The 23,419-nt window shown below is 42.7% G+C and overlaps 2 protein-coding genes across 8 annotated transcripts; one reads left to right on the forward strand and one right to left on the reverse strand.

Annotated features, from left to right (window-relative positions):
* Positions 1–317: 317 nt before the first annotated feature.
* Positions 318–1,701, forward strand: LOC308110683 (DNA damage-inducible transcript 4-like protein). Its single transcript, XM_080465141.1, has 2 exons — positions 318–555; positions 1,011–1,701. The coding sequence occupies exons 1-2, from the start codon at positions 399–401 to the stop codon at positions 1,454–1,456; spliced, it is 603 nt and encodes a 200-aa protein (XP_080321267.1). The 5' UTR covers positions 318–398; the 3' UTR covers positions 1,457–1,701.
* An 899-nt stretch (positions 1,702–2,600) lies between these two features.
* On the reverse strand, positions 2,601–21,783 carry brd8b (bromodomain containing 8b). Of its 7 annotated transcripts, none has more exons than XM_080465692.1 (19): positions 21,456–21,783; positions 18,876–18,972; positions 18,380–18,449; positions 18,207–18,256; positions 18,005–18,127; positions 17,830–17,910; positions 17,415–17,479; positions 16,668–16,834; positions 15,554–15,745; positions 14,854–14,947; positions 14,375–14,517; positions 12,078–12,507; positions 11,947–11,984; positions 11,654–11,853; positions 11,435–11,527; positions 11,195–11,263; positions 10,743–11,028; positions 3,811–3,899; positions 2,601–3,673 (listed from the first exon to the last, which is right to left on the reverse strand). In XM_080465692.1, the coding sequence occupies exons 1-18, from the start codon at positions 21,472–21,474 to the stop codon at positions 3,840–3,842; spliced, it is 2,277 nt and encodes a 758-aa protein (XP_080321818.1). In that variant the 5' UTR covers positions 21,475–21,783; the 3' UTR covers positions 2,601–3,673; positions 3,811–3,839. The 7 variants fall into 7 exon arrangements, with proteins under 7 accessions (XP_080321818.1, XP_080321819.1, XP_080321817.1 ...); XM_080465693.1 differs by having other exon boundaries at positions 3,804–3,899; positions 21,456–21,764; XM_080465691.1 differs by having other exon boundaries at positions 2,601–3,670; positions 11,938–11,984; positions 21,456–21,724.
* Between the last annotated feature and the right edge of the window lie 1,636 nt (positions 21,784–23,419).

The following is a 23,419-nucleotide window of genomic DNA, read 5'->3' on the forward strand; positions in this document are numbered from 1 at the left end:
TCAGGTCAGTGACATCGTATTTTATGTGAGATTTAAATGTAATATTCCACAAAATCACAATAAATGAACTCAAAGGAGAAATTGACCCAGTTTTTCTCAAGGTTAGAGGGATGGATCTCACTAAGTTTGATTAAAACGTATAGAGTGAAACGTGTTTTCCTCCAGGGATAGATGTGTCGTCTCACCTGTGAAATCTCCTGCCAGGTTGCGTGATGCTCGCGTTCCGGGAACGTTCTCGAAGCCCCGCCCACACGCCTCTGACGCGATGGCCGGCAGCTCGGCTATAAAAGCAGCGCAGCGCATCGCGAGCCGCTCGGCCCAGCCGTAACCTGTTACATGGAGAAGACACGGAACAAGCGTATGAGGGAGAAACGGGAGCTACACAAACAAGACTCGGGATGGTGTATAGCACGGCTCTGCTCTTTGGAAACGGAGTTCTGTCGGAAGAAGAGATGATCGGGAAGTACCTGTTCCAGCGGCCGGCTCGGGGGACGAGCTCAGCCCGGCGCGGAAGCGTCGAGAGCTGCGGGGAGAGCGACAACAACAACTCGCCCTGTAAGTCCCTTTAATGAAAAATTACACTTTTTCCTCTACTAATGACTAATATGAATTAGTTAACTGTTGCAAACTGAAACGGAATGTAACTACGGACCAGAAGGTCATGTCAACATTGATGCGCCATCATTGTAAGGAGCGTCAAGATAAAAGTTTGAACGGGAACTATAAAACCTGGCGGATGAATACGTATCAAGTGTCTGACTGAGATACGTCTGATGCAATTGACTCAGGTCTTGAATCAGCTGATCTGCTGCTGAGCTGCTCACCGTTTCTGCTGATAACAAGTCTTCTTACTGATGACTCAAAGTGTTTCTCGCTCTCAAACACTTGAATCACTGCTGAACAGGAAGTTAATCTCAATCAATTTCACTAGAATAGTCAGTTGATTCTGTGTAATGATCTTGTTGGTGTACTTTTTTTTTTTTTAAACATCCCTCTTGCTCTTGTTCCAGTTGCTGACCTGGATGCAGGCCAGGAGCCTGAACTCCGGCTCCTCCAGCAGGATGTGACCAGGCAGATCGAGCGCCACTTGACGGAGGCCAAAGGGTCCACCCTGCACTGCCAGGCGCTGCTGCTGCCTCGCCACCTGACGACCAGGGTGGGCCTGGACGTGGTGCGAGCCTCTGCCGATGAGCCCTGCGGGCTCCGGGGCGCCTCCATCTACATCTACGTGGAGAGGAAAGACGGGCTGAAGCCTGCGGGGAGCTTCATCCCCGATCCCACCATCAACTCCACATTTGAGCTGTCTGTGATCTTCAAGGCGGATAAAGACGACGGCTGGCCGCCGCTCAAGCACATCTTCGACGGCAGCAAGGCGTTGAAGCTGAGACCCGAGTACCGACTGGTGAAGAGGAAGCTCTACTCCTCTGCCAGTCCGGTGATTCACGATTTTAACTAAGCTCAACGTCGGATGGACACGATTCACTGGAAAGTCTGTTATATTGTCACTCAGGAAGTGGATTGTTCTGTGTAAGGATGACTTTTAGACGAGGTTGTTCTTCTACTGTAATGAACATTAATTCCCACAGAATTTTGCACAGAATGATGGTGTGTGTGAACAGTCTGTGTTCACCAGGAATGGGCGGGCCTCACTCCTGAAGTGTGCTGCTGTTTATTTATGAAACTAAAATAAATATTTTCTACAATTCCGTTGTGGTGTGTGTGCTGTGATACTATAATGAACGGCTCCTCTTTACACACTAGTTGGGAATACCAATACTTTTACCAGTAGTGTGCCAGTAACTGATTATTAAGTAACTTATTTTAAGTAACATTTTTTGCACTGTTTTGTGTTAAAACTATTGACCAAGTAGTTTTAAATGGATAATTGTAGAAATGTTTGGAGCACTGATAACGGATCTGCAACATTTGACTTTTTTTTTTTTTTTTTAACCCAGATTCTACTGGGTAGAATTAGTTAAACTTCAAAATAAACACAGCTTATGAATGTGTATAATCCGTTAAGTTTTAGCAAAAATTGTATATAATCAAGTGTCTATTTAGGCAGAATTGCTATATTTAACTTGAGGACGGAACATTAATCCCCTGCAGGTGACTAAAGTGTAACATCTGTCAGTTAAAGGTAGTTTTCTGTGCATGAAACTACGAACGTTCATTTACACATTTGTGAACGCTGTAGGAGCCACAAACTGTGCCTGAGCAAAACATTACGCACTTTAATTACAAAACCATAAAATATATGTTGCTTAGAAGGAAATGCACTGAGAAATGTGTCCAACTCAGACATTTTAAGCAAGAAGTGGCGAAATATGAGTGTGGTCAGTCTGGTGCTTTTCAACGTATCTCCTTTCTGTAAATGACTCGGCGAGGAGTTGTACACTGACTTTAAAAGTATTGAAATATCTTTGAGCCATGGTTCAGAGAAGTACTGTATCTACACAGTACATGCGACGTGATTCTTTAGATGTTTTCAAGCTCGTTCATGAAAACGGTGTCATCTGGGGACTGGTGCTCATCCCACTGCATTGGTTCAACCCTACGATCCAGATACGTGCACATGAAAACACACTTTCTACTGTAGGTTTAGATACAATCTTTATTTAACAAATGTACAACAGAACACATGTACATGTATCAGCTACCCAAACACAAAACTACACGACCCATCGCAGGTACAAAACGGTGATTTTGTCCTCCCATCTAACACCCAGTACAAACACATCTCTGATGCCATTTACATCGCATTGCACACGCTGGCTACATCCTAAGTGACGCGTTGGGAGTCGGGCGGTGTATCAACACTACTTCAGCGATAAACTGCCTCGACCTTGTTTAAGCCCATTAACTGACGCCTGTGTTTACATGAACTCGCAGAGCGTGGGGTTTTAGGTTGTTTTCTACCTTCCGGGGGGGGGGGGGGGAGGGGCAGCCATTCGTTTCGCCACTACGTGAAACTGTGCGACGTTTATTCCAGGTTAAGGTGATTCGTCAAACTAACATTATGTGAGTTATGAAGTGTGGCTCAGTTCCTTGGTGCTTTTCAGGCAATCTGCAGTCTCATACAGTGGTAATGTACCTAAAGACAGCATTTACTATGATGAAGCCCATTTCAGCTGTGTGTGTGATGTTAATTTGTAGTTGTGACACTAATTGTGGCATCCTTGTCCGTAATTAAAGCCCTCGAGCTTAAAGAAAAGAGCCATTTAACTGGAAAGCTTGTGTAACTTAACGCTCTGAAACAACCACTGTTGGCTGAAAGAGTTCATCAATGTGATCATTTATTACTAAACAGAGAAGATGTGAACCAACATTAGAATTTGTGAAGGGGACAAATCAATTCAACCTATTTAATACTTCAAGACAACCTTGTTTTGAACATTTCAGCTGCAATCAGACAGATTCGGTCTTGATCTGTGCACTCTGCTGTGTAGTGTTATTCAGTCTGGGCACAGTTTGGTGCAACACACAGTCGACAGGACAATCCGTGACCTTGAACGGACGTAGCCGCGACTCGGCATGAATCTTAAAAGCTTAACCCGTCCTTTTTTCACGGGAGCCCGGAAAAATGTTTTTTTTTTTTGCTGGTGAAAGTCTTCCTCTCGTTCCACAAAGTCCTTGTTGTGATGTCAGCAGGTGAGGTCTGCTGCTCGGCCTGCTGAAGAGACATTTGGGTAAAGTGACGCTGCACATTAACCTCCTGAACGGAGGAAACAAAGCGGATCTCACTCATATGCTCACCCCCCCCCCCCACCCCGCCCCCCCCAAAAATAGAAGTATGTAATTACTTCCAACCTCTGCTCTTATTGTGTCTTTAGGCGTCTCTATTTCTTCATTTTGAGGTCGGCCTCCATGGCACTACGGCGACCCCTGGTGCCTCCGTCCTGCAGCAGACAAAGACAGAAGAGAGAGAGAGAGAGAGAGAGAGAGAGAGAGAGCGAGAGCGATTTAGTATGGGGCTGTCGGGGTCAAAGGTCAGCTGGACAGAGTGCAGGGAGGCCCTGTGGCGGGGCCTCCTCGTGTGACTGAGCTCCGCACAACAACACAGCACAGTCGGCCTCAGAGGGCTTCCTCCCCAAATGAAGAACAGAAATGAAGAAACTCAACAGAACAATGGCGACCAAAAGAACGGGGGGACTTCGAAAAGAAAGGAAGGAGAAAAGAAAATTAGAACATGCAGAAACATGGACAACCGCACGTGAACAGGAGGGGACAACAGAAGAAGAAGAAACAAAACAGGAAACCGGCATGGGGTCATTAACCGAAGGTCGACGGAAGCTTGGGTGATGACAGGTTACTGGAGCCTGAGTGTGTGTGTGTGTGTGTGTGTGTGTGTGTGTGTGTGTGTGTGTGTGTGTGTGTGTGTGTGTGTGTGTGTGTGTGTGTGTGTGTGTGAACAGAACATAAAGGGTGTCAGAAACAGTGTGGGCAGAGAGAGAAGGTGTAAGAGGGAGGTAGAGAGAGAGCGTGGACTATAGCCGTGTCCGGAGCGGTCTTTCAACTCGCCATCACTTCGGCTGCAGAGCCTGACTGAAAGACGCCTGCTCTCTGGGCGCCTGCTCTCTGGACGGGAAGCGCCTTCCATTTATCTACAGGGGGCGCTCGTGCAGGGCCCCGCAAACACAAACCGTTTTCATAGAAGTGGTCTGGAGCCTTTAGTTACAAGACTAACACAGCTCTCTCTGTGGGACTCTAGTTTGGCTAAACACAAAAACTGGACTTAGTATTTCTGACGATTCATGACTACAATATAAAATGGAAAATTATTTGTGTGTTTCTTATTTGCTTTTGTAGCAGTTGAGCATTTTTGGCCATTTTGATTTGTTTAGCAGATTTGTCCCATTTATTTATTTTCCCGTGTTTTTAGCTATTTTGGGCATTTCAGCAGTTTTTGGCCGTCGCAGCTTTTCCAGCCATTCTGGCTGATTTTGCCATTAAAGCTCTTTTTTTGCCTTCTTTAGGAAAGCTATTTGAACCCTTTCTGTACCAGTGGCTGTTTCCAAAGCGTTCAACGGAAGCGTTTGTTGTTTCTCTCCACATATCAAACATGCAGGTAAACCAGCAATGAAAGAAAAGGAGTCCGTCCATGTTCAAAGAAACCATTTTCCTCTGATGCGTCTTTATCTGGATTTAACCAAAGCTTACCAAGAGGTGCATTTCAAAACATTAATCGGTAGAAATAAAAGGCGATTTGTGGGATGTGACATGCTTTAAGCTTCATGGAGCCACTAGAGGGGCTAAAGAGTCCCATGTGACTCCAGAGACGCAGGATACAGACCCCAGTATTGTGAACGGATCCATTTAGGACCAGAACTAATTGTCGGGCAGCCGTCACTAATATTTTGATGTCGCGAATTCGCGATGTCATGTATTCATTAAGAATCTTCCAGCGCCTGACTGCTTTAACTTTCTTCCACTGTGATGCGTGCAAGCTATGATAGGTTCACAGTTCTCCCACCAAAAGTTGATCATTTAAAAAATAAAATAAAAATCCTTTGTGGGTGGACGAGAGCGTGAGCTCATCATTCTGCTCAAAACTTCAGAGGCAAAACTCACGTTTTCTCACACATTTCATGCTATAAAGTCCTCATGTTTTTGAATACGTTTGATGCTTCCAGGACCAGAAGAAGCAAAGCAGCCCAACAGCATTATGGTGCCTCCACCATGTTTCACAACAGGACTTTTCTCTCCGAGCTTCATTTGGTGACTTCTGAACAAATTGAACTGATGCTCTCCATTCACAACCACATTCTCCCACACTCGTCTTTCTCTCAGTGCGGTTTGGATTCTGAAAGCAGCTGAAAGCAGCACTTCACATTGTTCCAGCTCTGTTCTGTGTGCCGTTTTAAACTCTCACACTCTCTCACTGAGATTCTTCTAAGCTCCACCTCCAGGAGGCATCACAACAGAAACCTCTAGATATCGCCCCACACTGGTGAAACACCATCCCTTCTTAAATGATGTCCCATTTTGATATTTCTGTTCCTCACAAACAGCCTTCTGCAGGATAATAAACCAGCTTTAAGAACGGGACACAGACTCTCTTTACAGAGGGTATTTCAAACGTTGATTGTATCAACACACTTCACATGATACATCACGCCCCCACACACACTCACACGCACATCTGCACACCACTGGGGGGGTAACTGCTTCAGTTTCCTGCTGAAAGACTCTCAAATCACCAACCGCAGCTGACTCAATAAAACAACATTCAGGTCAAATGATCGCTGAGATCGATTAGCGGATTAAGTCACGATGGAGGAGCAGATAACTGTATCCCACATACATTTTAGTTCCACTATATGAAAATGGTTTTTGTTGAACATTTAATTACTTTATAACTTATTTCTGACCAGATCCTGTAAATGACTTAAGTCCTCACTTCTTATTGACGTTGTTTTGTTTGAGCGAAGGCCACAAACGGAAATGAGGAGGGAGAGAGAGAGAGCGAGAAAAGATTAGAGATTACAGGCATAGACAGATGTGTGCTGAGTGTGTCACTGTGTGTGTGTGTGTGTGCGTTGAGACAAGCGTGTGCAGAGCGTGGCCCGGTTCTTGTGAAATCGAAGCGAGGACCTGAATACTTACAAAGAGAGAGAGAAGGAAAGCAGGAGAGGCCATTGGGACACTGTCCTGTAGGAGGACAAACATCGGAGTGAGAAAGAGAAAGAGAAGGCACACGTGCGTGAGAAAGCAAGTTTCATACAAGTCGGGAGTCAAACACGCCGGGGGCACAGCATGGACACCTTCACATCATATTGAAGCGACCAGTGCACAAACACACACACACTCCAACAGCCAGAGGGGAAACAGTGAGTGACAGGGGATTTAGAGGAAACAGGGACTTTAGAGACGCATCAGACGTCTTTATGACCGTTTACTGGCTCCGTATCAAGCTTTTCACTGATCTAATGGAAGATCACATGTTTCTTTAGGGGTGTTTTTGTTTGTGCATACACAAATCCCTGAAATGGCTTTCACAGTCTCATCTCATCCTCGTTCACTTTATCAAAACACCCAATCAAATATTCAATAGTTTCATATATTTTGCACTTTTTTGTCAAACGTGGACCAACGAAATGTACTCACAAATGGCAAATTCACGGATGTTTTTCTTTTCTTTTCTTTATTTTATTTAATTTTTTTAAATTAGACTGCCATAATTAATCAAAAATGCAATGAGCAGCAAAGATTCCCAAGACCTAAGTTCAAAAAATGAAGAGGCAGACATCACGCCCGTGGAAATAAAAAAATTTTAAATAAAAAAAAGAAGAAGAAAGAAATCAGACAGGAGGACAGAAGGGAACAGACGACATGAGTCAGAGACAGACGGCAGTCAGCGAGGAGAGCTGCAGCAATCATGCAGGAGGTGAACCAGCTGGCAGGTTAAAAGTGTTATTCCACTGAAACAGACGCTGTGGCATGTGTACAGCAGAGTGTGTGTGAGACGCTCATGTGAATCCAAGGAGAGGGGGGGGAGAGAGACAAATTGGCACTCTATGACAAAGCTCATTGTGTCCTGAGTGCAATTAGTAGAAACCTGCTGGACTCGTATACATGACGGGAGCTCAGAAACACTCGGGCCTGAGGAGAAGACTGGAGTGGGATGCACTTTACATACTGAGGCATATTGTTCAGGTAAGAGGAGATTATTGTCTCCGGATGCAGAAGAGACCAGGGTCCCTTGTTGTGAACAGAGAGGAGCCACAACTTGACCCATTTCACTTTAGATTAACAGTCATCAGCAAGTAGTCTCACCGTATCAGATGGAAATGCAACACACACACACGTATCATCAGTGCTGTCTTCGGATCAACTATGCATTCAGGAGATCCAGTGAAGAACGAGGCCGAAAAATTGTCATACTGAGTTCTTACTTGGTCACAAGAACACAAAAACCATCAGATCCTTAACATCAGGTATCATTGTGCGACGTGCAGGCACGTCTTTGTCTCCTCTGACCTGATGTTAAGCATAAAAGAATTTGTAGCAACATACCGTCTTAAATATAAACATATACCAGTGCCAGGCACTTTAATATTAGGTACACCTGGCCTGCACTGGGTTTGAAGTCGACTATATTTGAAAGGGGATCTGTTAGACAGAGATCTGGTAACTGGAGGTCAGCGAGTCCAGTGAACTCATCGTCACGTCAAGAAATCAGTGTGGCGAGATGTGAGCTGGTGTGTTAACCTGCTGGAAGAAGCCATCAGAAGACGGTACATAGAGGTCATAAAGAGATAGACATGGTCAGCAACAATACTCAGGCAGACTCTGGAGTGTAAACAATGTTCAACATGTGCAAAGAAAATACCTCCTCCACATCATTAGACTATCAGCAGCAGCAGGCGCTGCTGATTCAAGGCTGGATGGATCCATAACTTCAAACTCTGACTCCTCCATCTGAATAGAATCTTTTATTGTCTAGTTTTGGTGAGCCGGTCTGAACTGCAGCCTCAGTTTCCTGTTCTCAGCTGACAACAGAGGCACCTGGTGTGATCTTCTGCTGCGGTAAACCATCAGCTCCAAGGTTCCCCGTGTTCAGATGCTCTTCTACACAGTTCGGTTGTAACCGATGGTTCACTGTCGTCTTTCTATCATTTTAGAACAGTCTGTCCATTCTAGCTTCAACAAGGCATTTCACTTTAGAGAAGGGCTGCTCACTGGACATTTTCTCTTCTGGGACAAACTTTCCTTAAACTATAACGATGGTTACAAGTGAAAATACACTCAGAATACTCAGATCAGACAATCTGGCACCAACTACTATTCAAAGTCACTTAAATCAGTGATTCCCAACCAGAGCCAAACATTGATGGGCGGGTTGCCAAACCCTCTTGATTGTAAGGGGTATAAAAAAAATGTTTTATGTCTTTAAAAGAAAAAAGTGAGTCAGCATTTAACTCATTTATGTCACAAAACTAATAATTTTCCACGTTTACATCGAAAGTGTAATATTTATTAAAAAAATCTATTTAAAAACAAAATCCACAAAGGTAGGCTAGCAAAGTAAGCAGTGGGAGAAAAAAATGGCGGAGCGTCTTGTTACAGACAAAGATGAATCGCTCCAAAATAAGAATATGGCTTCATAAAAATAATGGACAAAATTAGAGCTGAACGCATCTTTTGCAGTGGAAAACTGGTGAATGAAAGTTTGAAACTGTTCAAGAAGAATAGGAATGAGTCCAACAAACACCCGGGGACGGAGTGGGACACCCAAAGAGTTTATCCTCAGGGAAAAGGACAAAGAAGCAGTATTTTACATGTATTGTGTTATGAGGTTACTGCAATGTATTTCTGTAACTGTACAGGCCGTGCTAGAGAGTCGCCAAAGTTTACAAGTAAAGATTTGAGGTCCCTCAAGAAAAAAGGTTGGTACTGACTTAAATCATACATGGCTGATGAGATATTTAGATCACAAAGTAGTTGAACAGGTGGGCGTACCTGTCGGAGTGTCCGGTTAATGTGTACATAGTGAGTGTGTGTCTTGTAATATACAGTAGCGTGGAGTTTGAATGATTTTATGGGTCAGAGTTTTTTTATTGTAATTTCTTTTAGTCTATTATGTGAAGCACTTTGGCTTCAGCCACAGCTCTTTGTGAGGTGCTATATAAATAAAGCGAACTTGACTTGACTTTACTCTACACCTTATCAGGTTTGTTAAATATTGACACAAAGATTTCAATGTTCAATGGAGACATGAAATGTTATAATTTCCATGTCATGTTTGGTCAGGCCTATTTTGTTTGTTTATACTTGTTTAAACTTTTCTACATTTAAAAAAAATTGAAAATTCCAATGTTTAAATTGTTTTGCTCGTCTTCACTTCGAAATTTCTTTTTCAGACTTTGATCTTATATGTTCATGATAATAAACTGGAGCTCATATCCAGACATGGGTTCAATAGCATTACACTTCCTTAATTAATGCTTCGACTCAGCTGAGCATTTTTTTGTTGGTTTAAGCCACAATGTAAACCCCACTGTATACTTTTGGCATTAAAACATTCTGTCTACAAGTACCGTCATCGTACACTAGATTCAAAAAATGCAGCAATCCAACGATTGGCCCCCTGAGTGCTGAACAGAAAACGACTCACTGCCACTATTGTGACTGTAACTCTGCACAGTATCATACTTTACTCTTTATTCAACATGTGATACCACGATCAGAGATAAAGACTGATGTGTTAAACTCCACTATGCAACGTCAAACCTTTTAGATCACAACTCTACTTTGTCAATACTTGAGTTAAACATGCGTCTGGTTACGGATAGTAACCGGAACCGGTACCAAGGGGCACTGTGGAAACGGGGCTTATGACCATCTCAGACGGTGTGACTGATCCAACGACAATCAGCACCATGATAATAAAAATAACCGTTAATAACAAAAGTTTCAAGAGTTCTCAGAACGTCAGAAATATGTTGAGACATAACTGAGAATGTTTGGCACCTGTAAAAAGAGTTTTCAAAACAAAGCATGCCTACGCGAATCCTTCTCAATGAAGCGAGGCAGGTCTACCCTTGGCTGACCTCAGCTCACAATTTGATCAGGGGTCATGTGACCAAACACTTTCAGAAAAGTGTCCAATCCTGACAAAAGCCGCAGAACTCAACACATATTTGGAGTAAATCAAACGTTCACTCTCCAACCATCAACAGTAAAAGTAATCAAGTAGTCGTTTGACCAGCACAGACCCCCCCCGACGGTGCCACACCCACCTTCTCAGCTGGCTCTCCTGGTTTGCGGTTCCCCTCCCTGCCGCGGAGGCTCTTGGCGGAGATGGCGCTCTCGGACGTCTGCATGATGAGCTGGGTGGCCAGGAACTGCTGCACGTGCTCCAGAACGTCTCGCTGCATCTCCAGCGCCATGTGGTACACGTCGTGGTCTGACGAGTTGTACATGACGGCGTTCTGAAACATCAGCATGATGTCGCGCTGGAACTCGGCCGTGGTCCGGATCACACCGGACTCGATGTTCTTCTTTATGGCCGACAGGTCCATCGGTCTAGAGGAGGACGTGAGACAACACACAGTTTGCATCTTTAATCGACAAAAAGATGATAAGAGGATGTGTTTGCCTTAGTATGTGTCTTGTATAGATTTCTAAGTGAATGAGTCTGTGTGAGTATTTGACTTTATGTTAAGAAAGGAGTTTGTGCAGGTGCTCTCACCTGTGTACAATGCTGTGGTAACCGGGAGCAATGTCATCCGAAACTGGCTGTAAGAAGACGCTGGCATATCTGAAGGACACAGAAGATGAGCAGAACTGAAACCACTACTGGAAAGATCCTGCACTTTTAATACCAACAATCCTAATGCCTCAAAATGAATTAATCCAATATAATCAAGAAACTGGAAGTGATTGTAAATACTATGGCCAAAAGACTGCGAGGGATCTGTGTGAGGCTCACCTGTGATTGGCTGCGGCTCTCCACACCAACATTATGGCTTTTTTCCAGATCTTCTGTGCCTGGACAGTTTCCTGGTCCTCCCCACACGTGGAGCTAAAGCAGAGAGGTGAGAGAGAGAGAGGAAGCCAAGGCACAGCAGAAAATATGAGGGGATTGTCCACAGTCAGTAGAGCCAGAAAACCAAAATAATATGAGGACCACCAACACCTGGACACTTACAGCTGGGAGGAAGAGGCTGGGCTGCTGGCCAGTGAATCGGCTGTGTAGCGTTGGGAAGGTGGGCCGTAGCCGTCCTCACTCTCGCTGGCAGCACGTTCCACCTCCGACAGGTACGGACCCTCCCCGTCTCCACACTCCTCCTTTATCTCCATCCCTTCCTCTGGGTCGCCCTCACTCCCCGCTTCCTCCTCCTTCACATCCTGCATTAACCACACAGGGACGGGAGTGAAGCAAGTGTTTTTCTTTTTTCGACAATAGATCTTCTTATGTGGAGGGACACATACGAGTGTTACCTTGGACTCTTTCCCAGACACAGAGCTGTCCTCGGAGTCTGTGGGACAAAAAACAGAGGACACTTAGAAGATAGAGATGAAGTACGTGACTTCAGTGTGTGTGTGTGTGTGTGTATGTGTGTGTTGCTCACCAAGGCAGGGTAAGTTCGGTTCAGGCTGGCTCCACTCCTCTCCTTCACTTTTCACTGTGGCCTCGGTGGCCTCCTTCACCGTGGCGCCCTCCTCTGTGGCTTCGCTTCCCGCGGCGCCATCATCGGAGGTCACGGATGACGTGACGTCACTTCCCGTCACCTCGGGTGCTTCGCAGTTTCCCTTCAGCCTCTCTTCTCTTTTAGTGTCCAGCTGACTCTGCGTCTCCAGGCCGGCTGGGGTCGGCGCCGACATTGTGGCCACATCCTGAGCAGGATCGGGGTCTTGAACTGCGGGTGTGGGCTCTGAGGCCTTCAGTTCCTGGGTCTCCCAGGGGCCCGGGAGAGTGTGACCCTCTGAGACGGCTTCCTCGCACAGAGAGAGCGCCGCCTCCACCGCGGCCGCATCCAAAGCCTCCACCGAGTCATCAACCTGTTGTTACACAGGCATTACAAGTAATCGCACTTCGCTCTGAAACTTGATACACACATTTATGTTTGTATCAGCGATGTGCAGAGTCTCCAGTTGTTTCATTTCACACATGAACAATCTGGTCTGAGTTTCAGACCTAAACACCTGCAGATGTCGTGGATAAAGAGCTGGTATTCACAAAGCCACAGTGTTTATTGGCTGAAATTTTTTTTTTAAAAACACAGCAGCAAGTCACTATCATTTAAATTTCTCAAAACATCCTGGGATTTGTTGACATCTTGCGGTCACGGAAACTCCCGAAGATTCCCAAAGCATTGCGTCACAAGATCTTGTTTGAATACTCAATCTCGCAAGATCTTGATTTGCACTGGAAAAACAATTAATCATTTTCACAACATTTAAAAGTATTCTCGTGGCTTGAATACGCTTGCTTAGAGAAAATTTGGCTTTTGTTTGGGCTGAATCTGTCAAATCTTGATAATTTTGCTGGAGCTGCCGTGACGCCATCTTTGATTTCCCAGAAACCCTTGCGGCAGGTTTCCAAATATGATTTGATATTATGTTAGGAAACATAAACACAACAGGCAAAATGTTAATGGAGTGAGGACTGATCATTAGAATGTTGTAATAAATTAACTGTGATTAAAATTGCTTTACCGTCACAAATCATAAATAAAAGATAACTTCTTTATATGTTTTTGCACTTTACAATATTCCGTTTGCAAACCGAGTCAAGCTTTAGTTATTCAAGCTTTTCCAGATTCACTCTCCATTTGTTTAGATGAAAAAACAAGAACTGAGTTTTGACACTTTGGAGTCATAAACAAGAAAATTTCCTCAAATTCTGATGAAACGTATCTTTCAAAAACTTTCAGGAGTAAGTCAATCAACCATACTTCTAGTGGACAACACGGTGACTTATGGACTTAATTCTCTTATGTTGGTATTTACATTTTGTTGGTATTTGGTCTTGAAATATCTTACAATAATGTTCAAACCGTGTCCTCTCTAATCCACAGGGTAAGTTAAAGAACAAATCTCCCCTACTCTTATACATCTTTCTTTAGTATGAATTGGGCTTTCAATTTGGGTGAGGATAAGGAAACTGTGTAATTCTGATATGGTCCTGGAGGGCCAGTCTTTATCGGACTGAAGTGATGGCTGGAGATGACTGAAAAGTCTTTCTCCTCATTTAGAATTTAATTCTTCACTGGATACACACCAGTATATTTTGGATCCTGCACTTTATGAGCACTCTTTGCCATATTATCAAAGTGAGATTAGTCCAGGAAGTATTCCCTTCTTGTTTTTGTGATTACGGCCTGGAGAGAGAAATATTGTCTAATTGGAGCTTGAATCTTTCTGGACTGCAACACGTTGATGCCAGGAAGTGATATTTAAAGCAAGTGGTCCCATTCCTCTATTTTATTTTCTTAGTTGGAGAACAACAAATCAAATTCTCCCTCGTTTATGCTGTATTTGTCCCATGAGTTCAGAAGTAGATGAGTTTTCAGGGTTAAAACCTGGTTTTGTAATTTTGTAATATGTGAGGCTTATAATACATTAGCTTTAGGAAATCACAAGGCAATGAAATTATTCCTAAATACAGGTTTTTTCTGGATCCCCCAAGAACACTAAGCCATAATCTGTAAACAGCACCAACCTCTGCTCAGTCCTAGCCATGTTCACTGTTGAAATGAGGTTGTTTTGTCTTATTAAATGGGCTTGATGTGCAATAAAAACAAGGAAAAAAAAAGAGGAGGAAATTGGATGAGCGTAGGTCAGAGAGAACCCCATTAACTTTGTCCGCCATGCAGGGCCTGACTGATGAGTTTCTTGAACACCACGAGAAGAAAACTGCGTGTACCTTCTCCTCTATGATGGCGATGATGTCTCCCACCGTCTCCAGGTCCAGTTCGTCCCCCATGTACGACACGGCTACAAGGTCTTCTTCCACCAGGCCTGTCTCCTCGCCCAGCTCTGCTTTGACAGCTGCCTCCGCGTCGCCTTCTGGAAGCCATACGGGCGGGACAACGTGAGGACACAACAAAGTTCTGAGCAGTGATTCATGACAAGAACTGGGCTACACAGATGGGATTAAAATGAACAGAAAAGTCACATGGATGTAACAAGAAGCCGTAAGACGACTCCTCGTGTGTTTTTATGGTTCGTCCTGTCATATAAGAGAAAGGAAAGCAAAGAACATTTAAAATGACAAATGTTACTTTTGGGATCAGATGCTCAGATTCGCACGATGTGCAATGAAATGAGTCATATTTGTGGTCCAGGTGTGTGTGAGGGTGTACATATACACACACACACAACACTAAATCAAGGTGTCTTCACCTGTGATGATGTCATGACTGGGTGGTAAGGCTGTAGCTGCTGTGGCCGTCTGTACCCCGTTGGTTAGGCTTCCTGTTGAGTCTCCGTCTGCGACCTGGTAACAGAGAGAAAAACACGTCAAGCTAATAAAACAAAATGACTTCTGATCAGAATAATATAGCAAGATTTCTGCCGTTAACTCATCGATAATCTATCATGAGTAACTGCACGTGTCGCGACTCAACCCAATACAGCAAAATGTGGATTTCTACATGTAACTTACCCGTCTGGAAAAAGCCAACCTCGCCCAGCTAAAGTGTTAAGAGCATTCATATATTTGACAGAACACATGTCATCTAACCAATATGTGGAATTATACTTGTGATGGTAATGGGTTTTTTTTTGACAAGTGAATACTTTCAACGTGAAAGTGGAACTTTCTCAACTAGTGACTTTCAGCTGCATGATCAAATTACATCATACTGTTAAATGAAAAATCTAAAATGGATAAAACCATCAATGCGCTTTTTAAGTTTAATCGGCTTTTTAAAATAACTACTTCATCACAAAATATCATATTTATCATATTCATTATAGAAAGAAAAAAAGTATTGTATATAGATGCATTAATCTGTTTTTTTATTGCAAATGCTGTTTATTATAATATAATTCCAAGAGCCCGTTTTTTGACTATTACAACCTGATCTAATCCGTCTCTTACCAGGCGAGGGCTGGCTGAGATGAGGTTGCCTTTTTTTAGTAATTCAGACAGGAGAGGTGAGGGCGGCGGCGTGGCTTTCTGTGTGAGGAGTCTTTTCTGCGGCGAGTCGTCTACCAGGGCGGTCAGGCCTCCCTCTTTGGGCCCCGGTCCTGGAGGATCTGCTGCTGGGAGGAACACTCCCACACCGTGGGCCTGGCAGAAAAAAAGCAGCCATTTTTTATTTAATTCCTCCCACTATCATCTATAAAGTGAAATGGATCGGTTTCTGCGAATGACGTCCCAGAAGTGAAGACAGTCTGTCCTCTCTCTCTCTGGCTTGTTTCAAATTTTAAAAAGTGTTAAAAAGTGTGTTGCTCCAACGAGCCAATCAGAAATCAAACCCTACATAGCAGCGTCAGAGGTTTAGCCAATCACAATCAAGGTAGGCCCTCCCTTTGACCCTCCCACAATTAGGCAGCTCTGCTCTGGCACATGGCACCACCAGAGGAAGTACTTCCTCCTCTTCCCAAGATGGGCATGTGTGGGCGGAGCCAGTCCAGCTCACACAGACACAGCAGACTCTGAATGCAGCTCCGATGATCCGATATTCAAATGGAGGAACATCAAGGAAAAGCTGGATTTGTAGCAATAAACTTTGAATACAACGATTTGGGAGCAACAAGACTCACGTGAAAGTGTTGAAAAGTTGTATGATATGAGCCCTTTAATGCTGCTTATGTGCAATCTCCTGCCAATATTTATTCTATTTTATTGGTTTTGGTTAGATTGTATTACCTCCTACACTGCATTGTATATAATCTTACCTCTTAGTGCATATGTTTGTAAATTTGAATATAGTCTTGCGGTAATATGTACATTGGATTTTTTTATTCATTGTTTTTAATCTAGCTTATAGATGCACCATCCAGTGACAGCTATTTAGGTTTTGACATACTGACACACTGTGGAATGCAGTGTTCAGCTCTTGTATACGCAAAAATAATAATAATTAAGCCATAATGACTGCAATCAATCCTGAAATGTTATAATGCTAAATGAAAATGGATCCAATTCCCCTGAAAGATTGGGAAACTTTTACCACAAGCCCAGTAGGTGAGAACATATGCGTTCTTACGACTGAGTGGGTGGTGGTGTCGTCCGAAGTGACACTTCCTGTATCCATGGGTGGTGTGGATACGGAGGAGTCCGTCTGAGATTCCATGGTGGGGGGGCTGGCACCCATCGGAGAGCGGACGGTCACACTAGAAAGACGCTTCGGTGTGTTTTTTACGGCCTGTCGAGCTATGGTGGACAGAGGATCAGACAGGGGGAATCACTGAATTAACCAAGCAAGGAAAGGATAGAAATCCAGCAATTCTATGAAACCTGTAAACAACTTCGATTAAAAAGTGTTGCTAAACACTCATTCACACAGTTATTTGTTTTCTTAGAATATTTTACATGTTTGCCACTCTGTATGTGGCAGTCGACAGCACAACACTGTTGTATTGACACCAGGATCGGGTTTTGGGGTCGATCCTGTGTGCGGCCTGGTGATACCAGAAGCTTGACATCAAACTCTCAGCCGACTGTCTAATCAGCTTATAAATAAACTGGTACAAAACTGAAGCCGACTGGAAATTATGCATCAGACTTGTGCTTGACTGGAGATGAACAATTGTTAGGTTTTTTTTCACTCAACAAAGTTAAATTTAAGTTTTAGTAATGTAATATTTAAGTGTAGTTAGACATCAACCATCAGTGAATCATTTACAGTTTTATGGAATTGGCACCCTGCCACAAAGTGACTATCACATAAACACAATTCTAACGTTGCACAACAATAAATCTGGATATTTCAACAGGGTGAGAGCGAGCCTACCTTGGTATGCAGATTCTGTAGCTTTCCTCTTCTGTTCTGCTTCCTCTTCATCCTGCTTCTTCTTTCTGGAATTATAAAGTACTGGTATGAGTGATAGTAGGATGAATTGTAGCTGATGTTTATATCTGAAGTGGTACAACCAAACAGGAACAACTCTTTGCCAAGTGTCCACGATTAATCCGTTAAATAACCAAGTCGGCACCAGAAACATCAGTGGGTTGAACCAATCTGTGTTTTCTTCATGAGCCATGTGTGAGGAAGCCCTCAGGACTAAGAGGATCCCTAAAAGGATGCTCAGATTTTGACCCAATCTTGAATCAGTGGATTACCACAAGCATTCTCTGACCTTATCTGGAGATCATGGGCGTACCGATCAATCAGAAAGTATTTACAGTAAGAGAGATGAGAGACTTACAGTGTGATCTCGGCCCATAGCTCCTTCACCTGGGAGTCCATGTGACCCGTCTGGATCAGATCCACCTCCTTTTTCAACTTTCTGTCAGGAAAACAGAGGGGACGGAGGGTTAAAGCTTGTATATCACCGTCCTCGGGGGTGGGGGGTGGGGTGAGTGGCGGTGAGGGGTTAGTACCTGTACTGCTCCTGTGTGTCTCGCAGTAATTTCTTCAACTCTTCTATCCTTTCAGCGGTCAGCCTCCGAACGATAACATCCTCTATGGTTTCCACCACTTCTCCCTTCTCACCACGCTTACGCCTGGAGAAACAGAGCATGCACACTTTAAGTTACCGCCGACTCCCGGCACACTGATGTGTTTTTGTGTCGTCATACTGACTTTGGTGCTTCTGTGGCTTCAAGAAGTTCAGAATACTGTGAGGCGCAGTGCTGGGAAACAGAGAAGGGGAACTTAATTATTATGTGGACTAAGAGACGCTCCCTCGAATTACTTATATTGTAAAGAGCAGGATTCAAAAAAAAAAAAAGAAGTCGTAGGACTAATTCTCTCACTTTCTGGGAAAACCAGTCAGGTGGACGGCCTTGCTCTGAGAAAGGCTTGATGGCTCTGCTTACGGATACCCTGGAAAACAGAGAGAAATCTGACAAGTTCAGCCCGGGAAGACAATCTGCGATCAAAGTATGTGAAGAAGAAACAGGTTTGTACGATCTCCTCTTTAGACACATTAACGTCTTCACCTGAATATGTGATTTTATCATATTTTCAGTCAATACCAACTGATCATTTCCCAAGTGAATATTTCCATAATGAACACACAATACAGATTATATTTAGCTTGACTTCGTAGCCCTGAGAACAGATACAACATCCATTTTTCTAGACGGTAACAAGCCACTTTTTGAATAAATATCTTATCTATCTTCATGTAAAAAATAAGGGTTAAGGAGGCTTTTTCTCTTTGGGCTAAAAACAATTCTACTTTTAGATAAAAGAAAAAAAAATTTATTTTAGGACAGTGATTTAAAACTCTTTTTTTTTTTTTTTTACCAGTTTTGATCTCCACTCCGCATAACAGAGGAGGCCAGGCACAGTTTCTCCCTGACTGACCATGGTTCAGTCGGCCCCACGTTGAGAATCTTGTGTTCTGTGAGGGGAAAAAAAACAAACAGATTTTAAGAAGCAATGAAATTTGAAAGTGCATTTTACCCAGTGTAGGATTGCAGCGAACTGGATTAAATTCCAGCTGAATTTAATCAAAATGCAAAAGGATCCTTGTGTTGACCATCACATGGTTAACACTAGAACGGGCACTCGGGAGAGCACAGACCTTCGCCAACGCCACATTTGTTTGCAGAACCAAGTTAGCATTACTAGCATGTTAGCGTATATCGATGCAACATCACTGTGTGAAGCACTGAGCGTTTCCATGGCAACAGACGCTTTTCTCCTCCATGAGGTGCCTCTCTCATCTGCTTTGTATAGGGCCTTTTTTAAGCAGTTTTTTAGGATTTACTCGGAAACAGTGAGGCGTTAACGTCCCAGAATCTAATCGATTGGGCCTTGGACGATGACAAATCATCCCTGGAGATTTCATGCAATTTGGGTTAATAGTTCTTTGCGAAAAGTTGGTAAAACCCAAATATACACAAACCAATAAATTAAAAAAATTAATAAATACACACAGACAAAAACATAAACTTCCGCCACCCAAACTTTCATTGGCGAAGGTAACGAGATAAATCAAACACACGTTCACAACCACGGCCAATTTAAATCACAAATCAAATTAGTAAGCATGTATTTGGGCTGTTTTTCCTACCATTACATTCAGGGGGTGGAAAGAGCACCCTTGCTCCTCCCTCTTGAAGGTCCAGTGAATTTGAAATTCTATACAGTGACAGATCACTACGTCCTACTCCTTTCATGAGACAATGTTATCAGCCTTACATTATTTATCCTATTTACATGAATGTATTTCTCCACATTACAATTCTCCTCTCCAAAAAACAGACATTTTTGAACACAGGTGTGCTCAGTCCCACCAGTCAAACAGAGAGCATGTGTCCGAAATTATTTCCCATCAATATAAGAAATAGCAGGCCTACCGGTGGAACAGTGGTTAGCGCTCTTGCCTCACACCGAGAAGGTCATAGGTTCAAATAATGAATAATGGCTTACTGTGTGGATTTTGCATGTTCTCCCCGAGTTTACGTGGGTTTCCTCCATGTACGCAGGTTTCCTCCCACAGTTCAAAAACATGCATGTGAAGTTAACTGGTGACTCGAAATTGCCCCTCGGTGTGAATGTGAACCTGTCTGTTTGCTCTGTGATAGACTGGAAAACTGTCCAGGGTGTACTACTACGTTTCCACCCATAGTTAGCCGGGACTGGCTCCAGCACCCGGCAACCTTTAATAGGATTAAAAAAAGAGGTATCGAAGATAGATGGAATACAAATAGCATATTCTGATTTACTTTCACATGCCCAGCCTAATAAAGATGGAAACATTTACTGTTCTGCAAGTAGATATCTTACTGCGAGTCCAATTACAAAGAAAGTTTTGCACATTCTCCTGATGATGAGCAGCAAAAGTTGGTGACGAGATGTGCTGATAGGTGAGAAAGCAGGCCACACACACACACACACACACACACACACACACACACACACACACACACACACACACACACACACACACACACACACACACACACACACACACACACACACACACTTAATAAAGTGTTTGGTTTCCTTTGTCAAGTCATGTTCATGTCACCCTGAATGTATCAATATTCCATCCGTTCATCCACTTGCATATCTTTAATATCCTCTCTAGCCAACTTAAGAACACAAAAGTTAATCTCTGCTGATATTTTCCTAATGTCAGCTATGAATAACTATAAACAAGTTATAACCTGCAACCCTCTCGAAATTACAATGCTTAGTCGCGTGATGCTGAAATCCAGACAAATAAGATTGAGGAATACATTAAGTGTAGTTGGTCTCGTTATAGAAAATTTCAAATGGTAGCAATTTGAATTTGCATTGTGAAAACAAGGCACACCATTAAAAAAAACAAAAAAAAAACACCCTATGACTTTCAGTGTTTGTCATCAAAATTAGTGACCCAGTCATGTGTCTCTCGGTTGCACCTATGTTTTGGTTTTGTCTGGAAGCATTTATCTGATTATAAGGTAATGAAAAGTTGACGTTTCTGCAGTGGTGATGCAGTGAAGGTTGAAAACGGAGACAGCGCCGCTTTACATTATTTACAACAGTTAGCTCGCCTCTGTTAGCGGCGGGATTTTACAAGTTAGCTCCTATTTTAGCGTTGAGAAAGTTCCTACAAACATTAGCACATACCGCCTCTAGTTAATGCGTTTATATTTCACATACAACTATTAACGTGGCTATAGCCCAAACACGGGAAACAGATTATATTTAAATTAGCTTAGCGGCGTTGATCGGGGGGAGAAATTCAGGAGACACACAGTTCCCACAATGTATCGGGGTTTTTTCTGTCTACGTTCAAACTAGGTGAAATGGTCCATCCAAAGTTTTGTATTGCTAACATTTTCTTTAAAATAACAGCTGAAATTACAAAAGCTGAAAAATATTACTTACTTCCGATGCCGCTTGCCATCGTTTTCGTGACAAGGCCGTGGGATCAATTTCCGCCGGACACGTTTCAGTGCTGCACACACACCGAGGAGCCCGAACTAAAAACGGAAAAAGAAGCAAACAAACAACAACAACAACAAAAAAACACTAAAAGTAATGTTTCACTTTAAAACTAACGTAAACCTCCAAAAAACAATGTTTCACGAAATTAAAAAAAGAAAATAACGTTTCACACTTAGAAGGCGTGTTTCATTCTAAAACGTCAAACACTCTGAACCATGGACATAATAAAGAGTAGACGCCTCATCGACTGCTGCCGCCCACTAGCGGTGCGTTTACAGGGCGGCCATCTTGGACCGTTGGCAATCGCTCCTGTAGCGCATTACATCTACAGAGGAATGATGCGTTTACACTATTACAGTTGTCATAAATCACGCAATTCTTAAGCAATTTTAACGGAGTTTGTTTACAATAGTGTATTATAGTTTTTATTATTGTGTTATAGTTACTGGATTCTTATATTATTATTGATATTTTTATTATAACCATTACTACAGCTGAGTATAGCCAGTAACCTATTTGCCCACGATAACAGTATTATCACGATAGAGCAATTCTGCTAGGTATATCACTGGAAATTTCATCCAAGATAAATTTCGATATCTGTCTTGCTGAAGAAGTTCAGAATTTATTGACTTCACCCATTTCACATGAATTACAAAACATTGTCAATCAATTTCACATGAATGACAGCCCAGTAAAACACAGTGTGTACTGCACATTAACACACACTAAACAAAGTGTCTACTGCACATCAATGCACACAACAAAGCGTATACTGCACATTAACACACACTAAACAAAGTGTATACTGCACATTAACACACACTAAACAAAGTAACTACATGTATGACGTTTTAAAAAAAATCTAACAGCTTGGAAATCAGCTTAAAATTCAACTTAAAATTCTACTTAGAGATTGAGGAGTAGCTCTTTCCATCGTAGATGTTCATTCACCACTGTCGCCACCAATACCGGTCCAAGATGGCGGCGCTGTTGACGTGTCCCTTCCCAGTTTAAGGCGTCTACTCTTTATTATGTCTATCCTCTGAACCTTTTGTGTTTTACGGCAGTTCGCTCCCTATTCAAAAGAGCATTACCGCCATCAACTGGGCTGAAGTTGGAACGAGATCAAGCAGTTACACTCTAGAGTTTACCCTAAATTCTTCCTATTATTTTTGTTCCCTGCAGAAATCTAAATATACTCCTCACTGTCTCCTTATCTTCTGCTCTAAGTATATTAATTAAACTAAATACACGTTTTGTTTTCTCAATTGCTTCCTTTAATGCTCTTCTCTCTTCCTCATATTTTTTACATTCCATCATGACATGCTGTCCAGTTTCAAACATCCCACACTGTTCACATTTGCCATCTTTATGTTTTCCTATCTTATTAAGTGTCGCATTTAATCCAGTATGCCCTACCCTTAATTGTGTCATTATCATCTCTTCCTTCCGGTTTCTTCCTATCCTTCTACCCTCTCCAACCTGTTTCTGTATTGTAAAAAGATCTCTACCTGCTTCCTGTGATTCCCAGTACTCTCCACCTTTTTAGTATATGTTTCTTAATTAGTGTTCTCCCCTCATCTGACCTTGCAATTCTATAATTTATGATTTAAGAGATTGTTTAGCCAATATACCTACATTCTCATTTCCCTCAATTCCAACATGAGCTGGAACCCAGACAAACCTCACATTCCCCCCATTGTTTTCTGGATTCTATATATTAAACTGTGTATTTTAAAAATCAACTCCTGTTTGTATGATTTCATTGTTAATATGCTTGTGATGGCTGCCCAGCTACCTGATGCTATTACTGCTTTGCTTATTTCATATTCTGTTATATATTCCAATGCCGTTACTATTGCCCTCAACTCCACTGCATATACTGATAGATGGTCTGTACA

This window comes from Lipophrys pholis, assembly GCF_963383615.2.
Source record: "Lipophrys pholis genome assembly, chromosome: 6".
NCBI lineage: Eukaryota > Metazoa > Chordata > Actinopteri > Blenniiformes > Blenniidae > Lipophrys > Lipophrys pholis.

Excerpts from the sequence above, each read along its gene's own strand:
- LOC308110683 (XM_080465141.1), top strand. The coding sequence starts at position 399 with ATGGTGTATAGCACGGCTCTGCTCTTTGGAAACGGAGTTCTGTCGGAA. Across the intron at positions 556-1,010 it reads CGACAACAACAACTCGCCCT|TTGCTGACCTGGATGCAGGC; the intron begins GTAAGTCCCTTT and ends CTCTTGTTCCAG.
- brd8b (XM_080465691.1), bottom strand. Across the intron at positions 12,508-14,374 it reads TCGCCATCATAGAGGAGAAG|GTTGATGACTCGGTGGAGGC; the intron begins GTACACGCAGTT and ends GTGTAACAACAG. Across the intron at positions 11,029-11,194 it reads TACCACAGCATTGTACACAG|ACCGATGGACCTGTCGGCCA; the intron begins GTGAGAGCACCT and ends GTCCTCCTCTAG.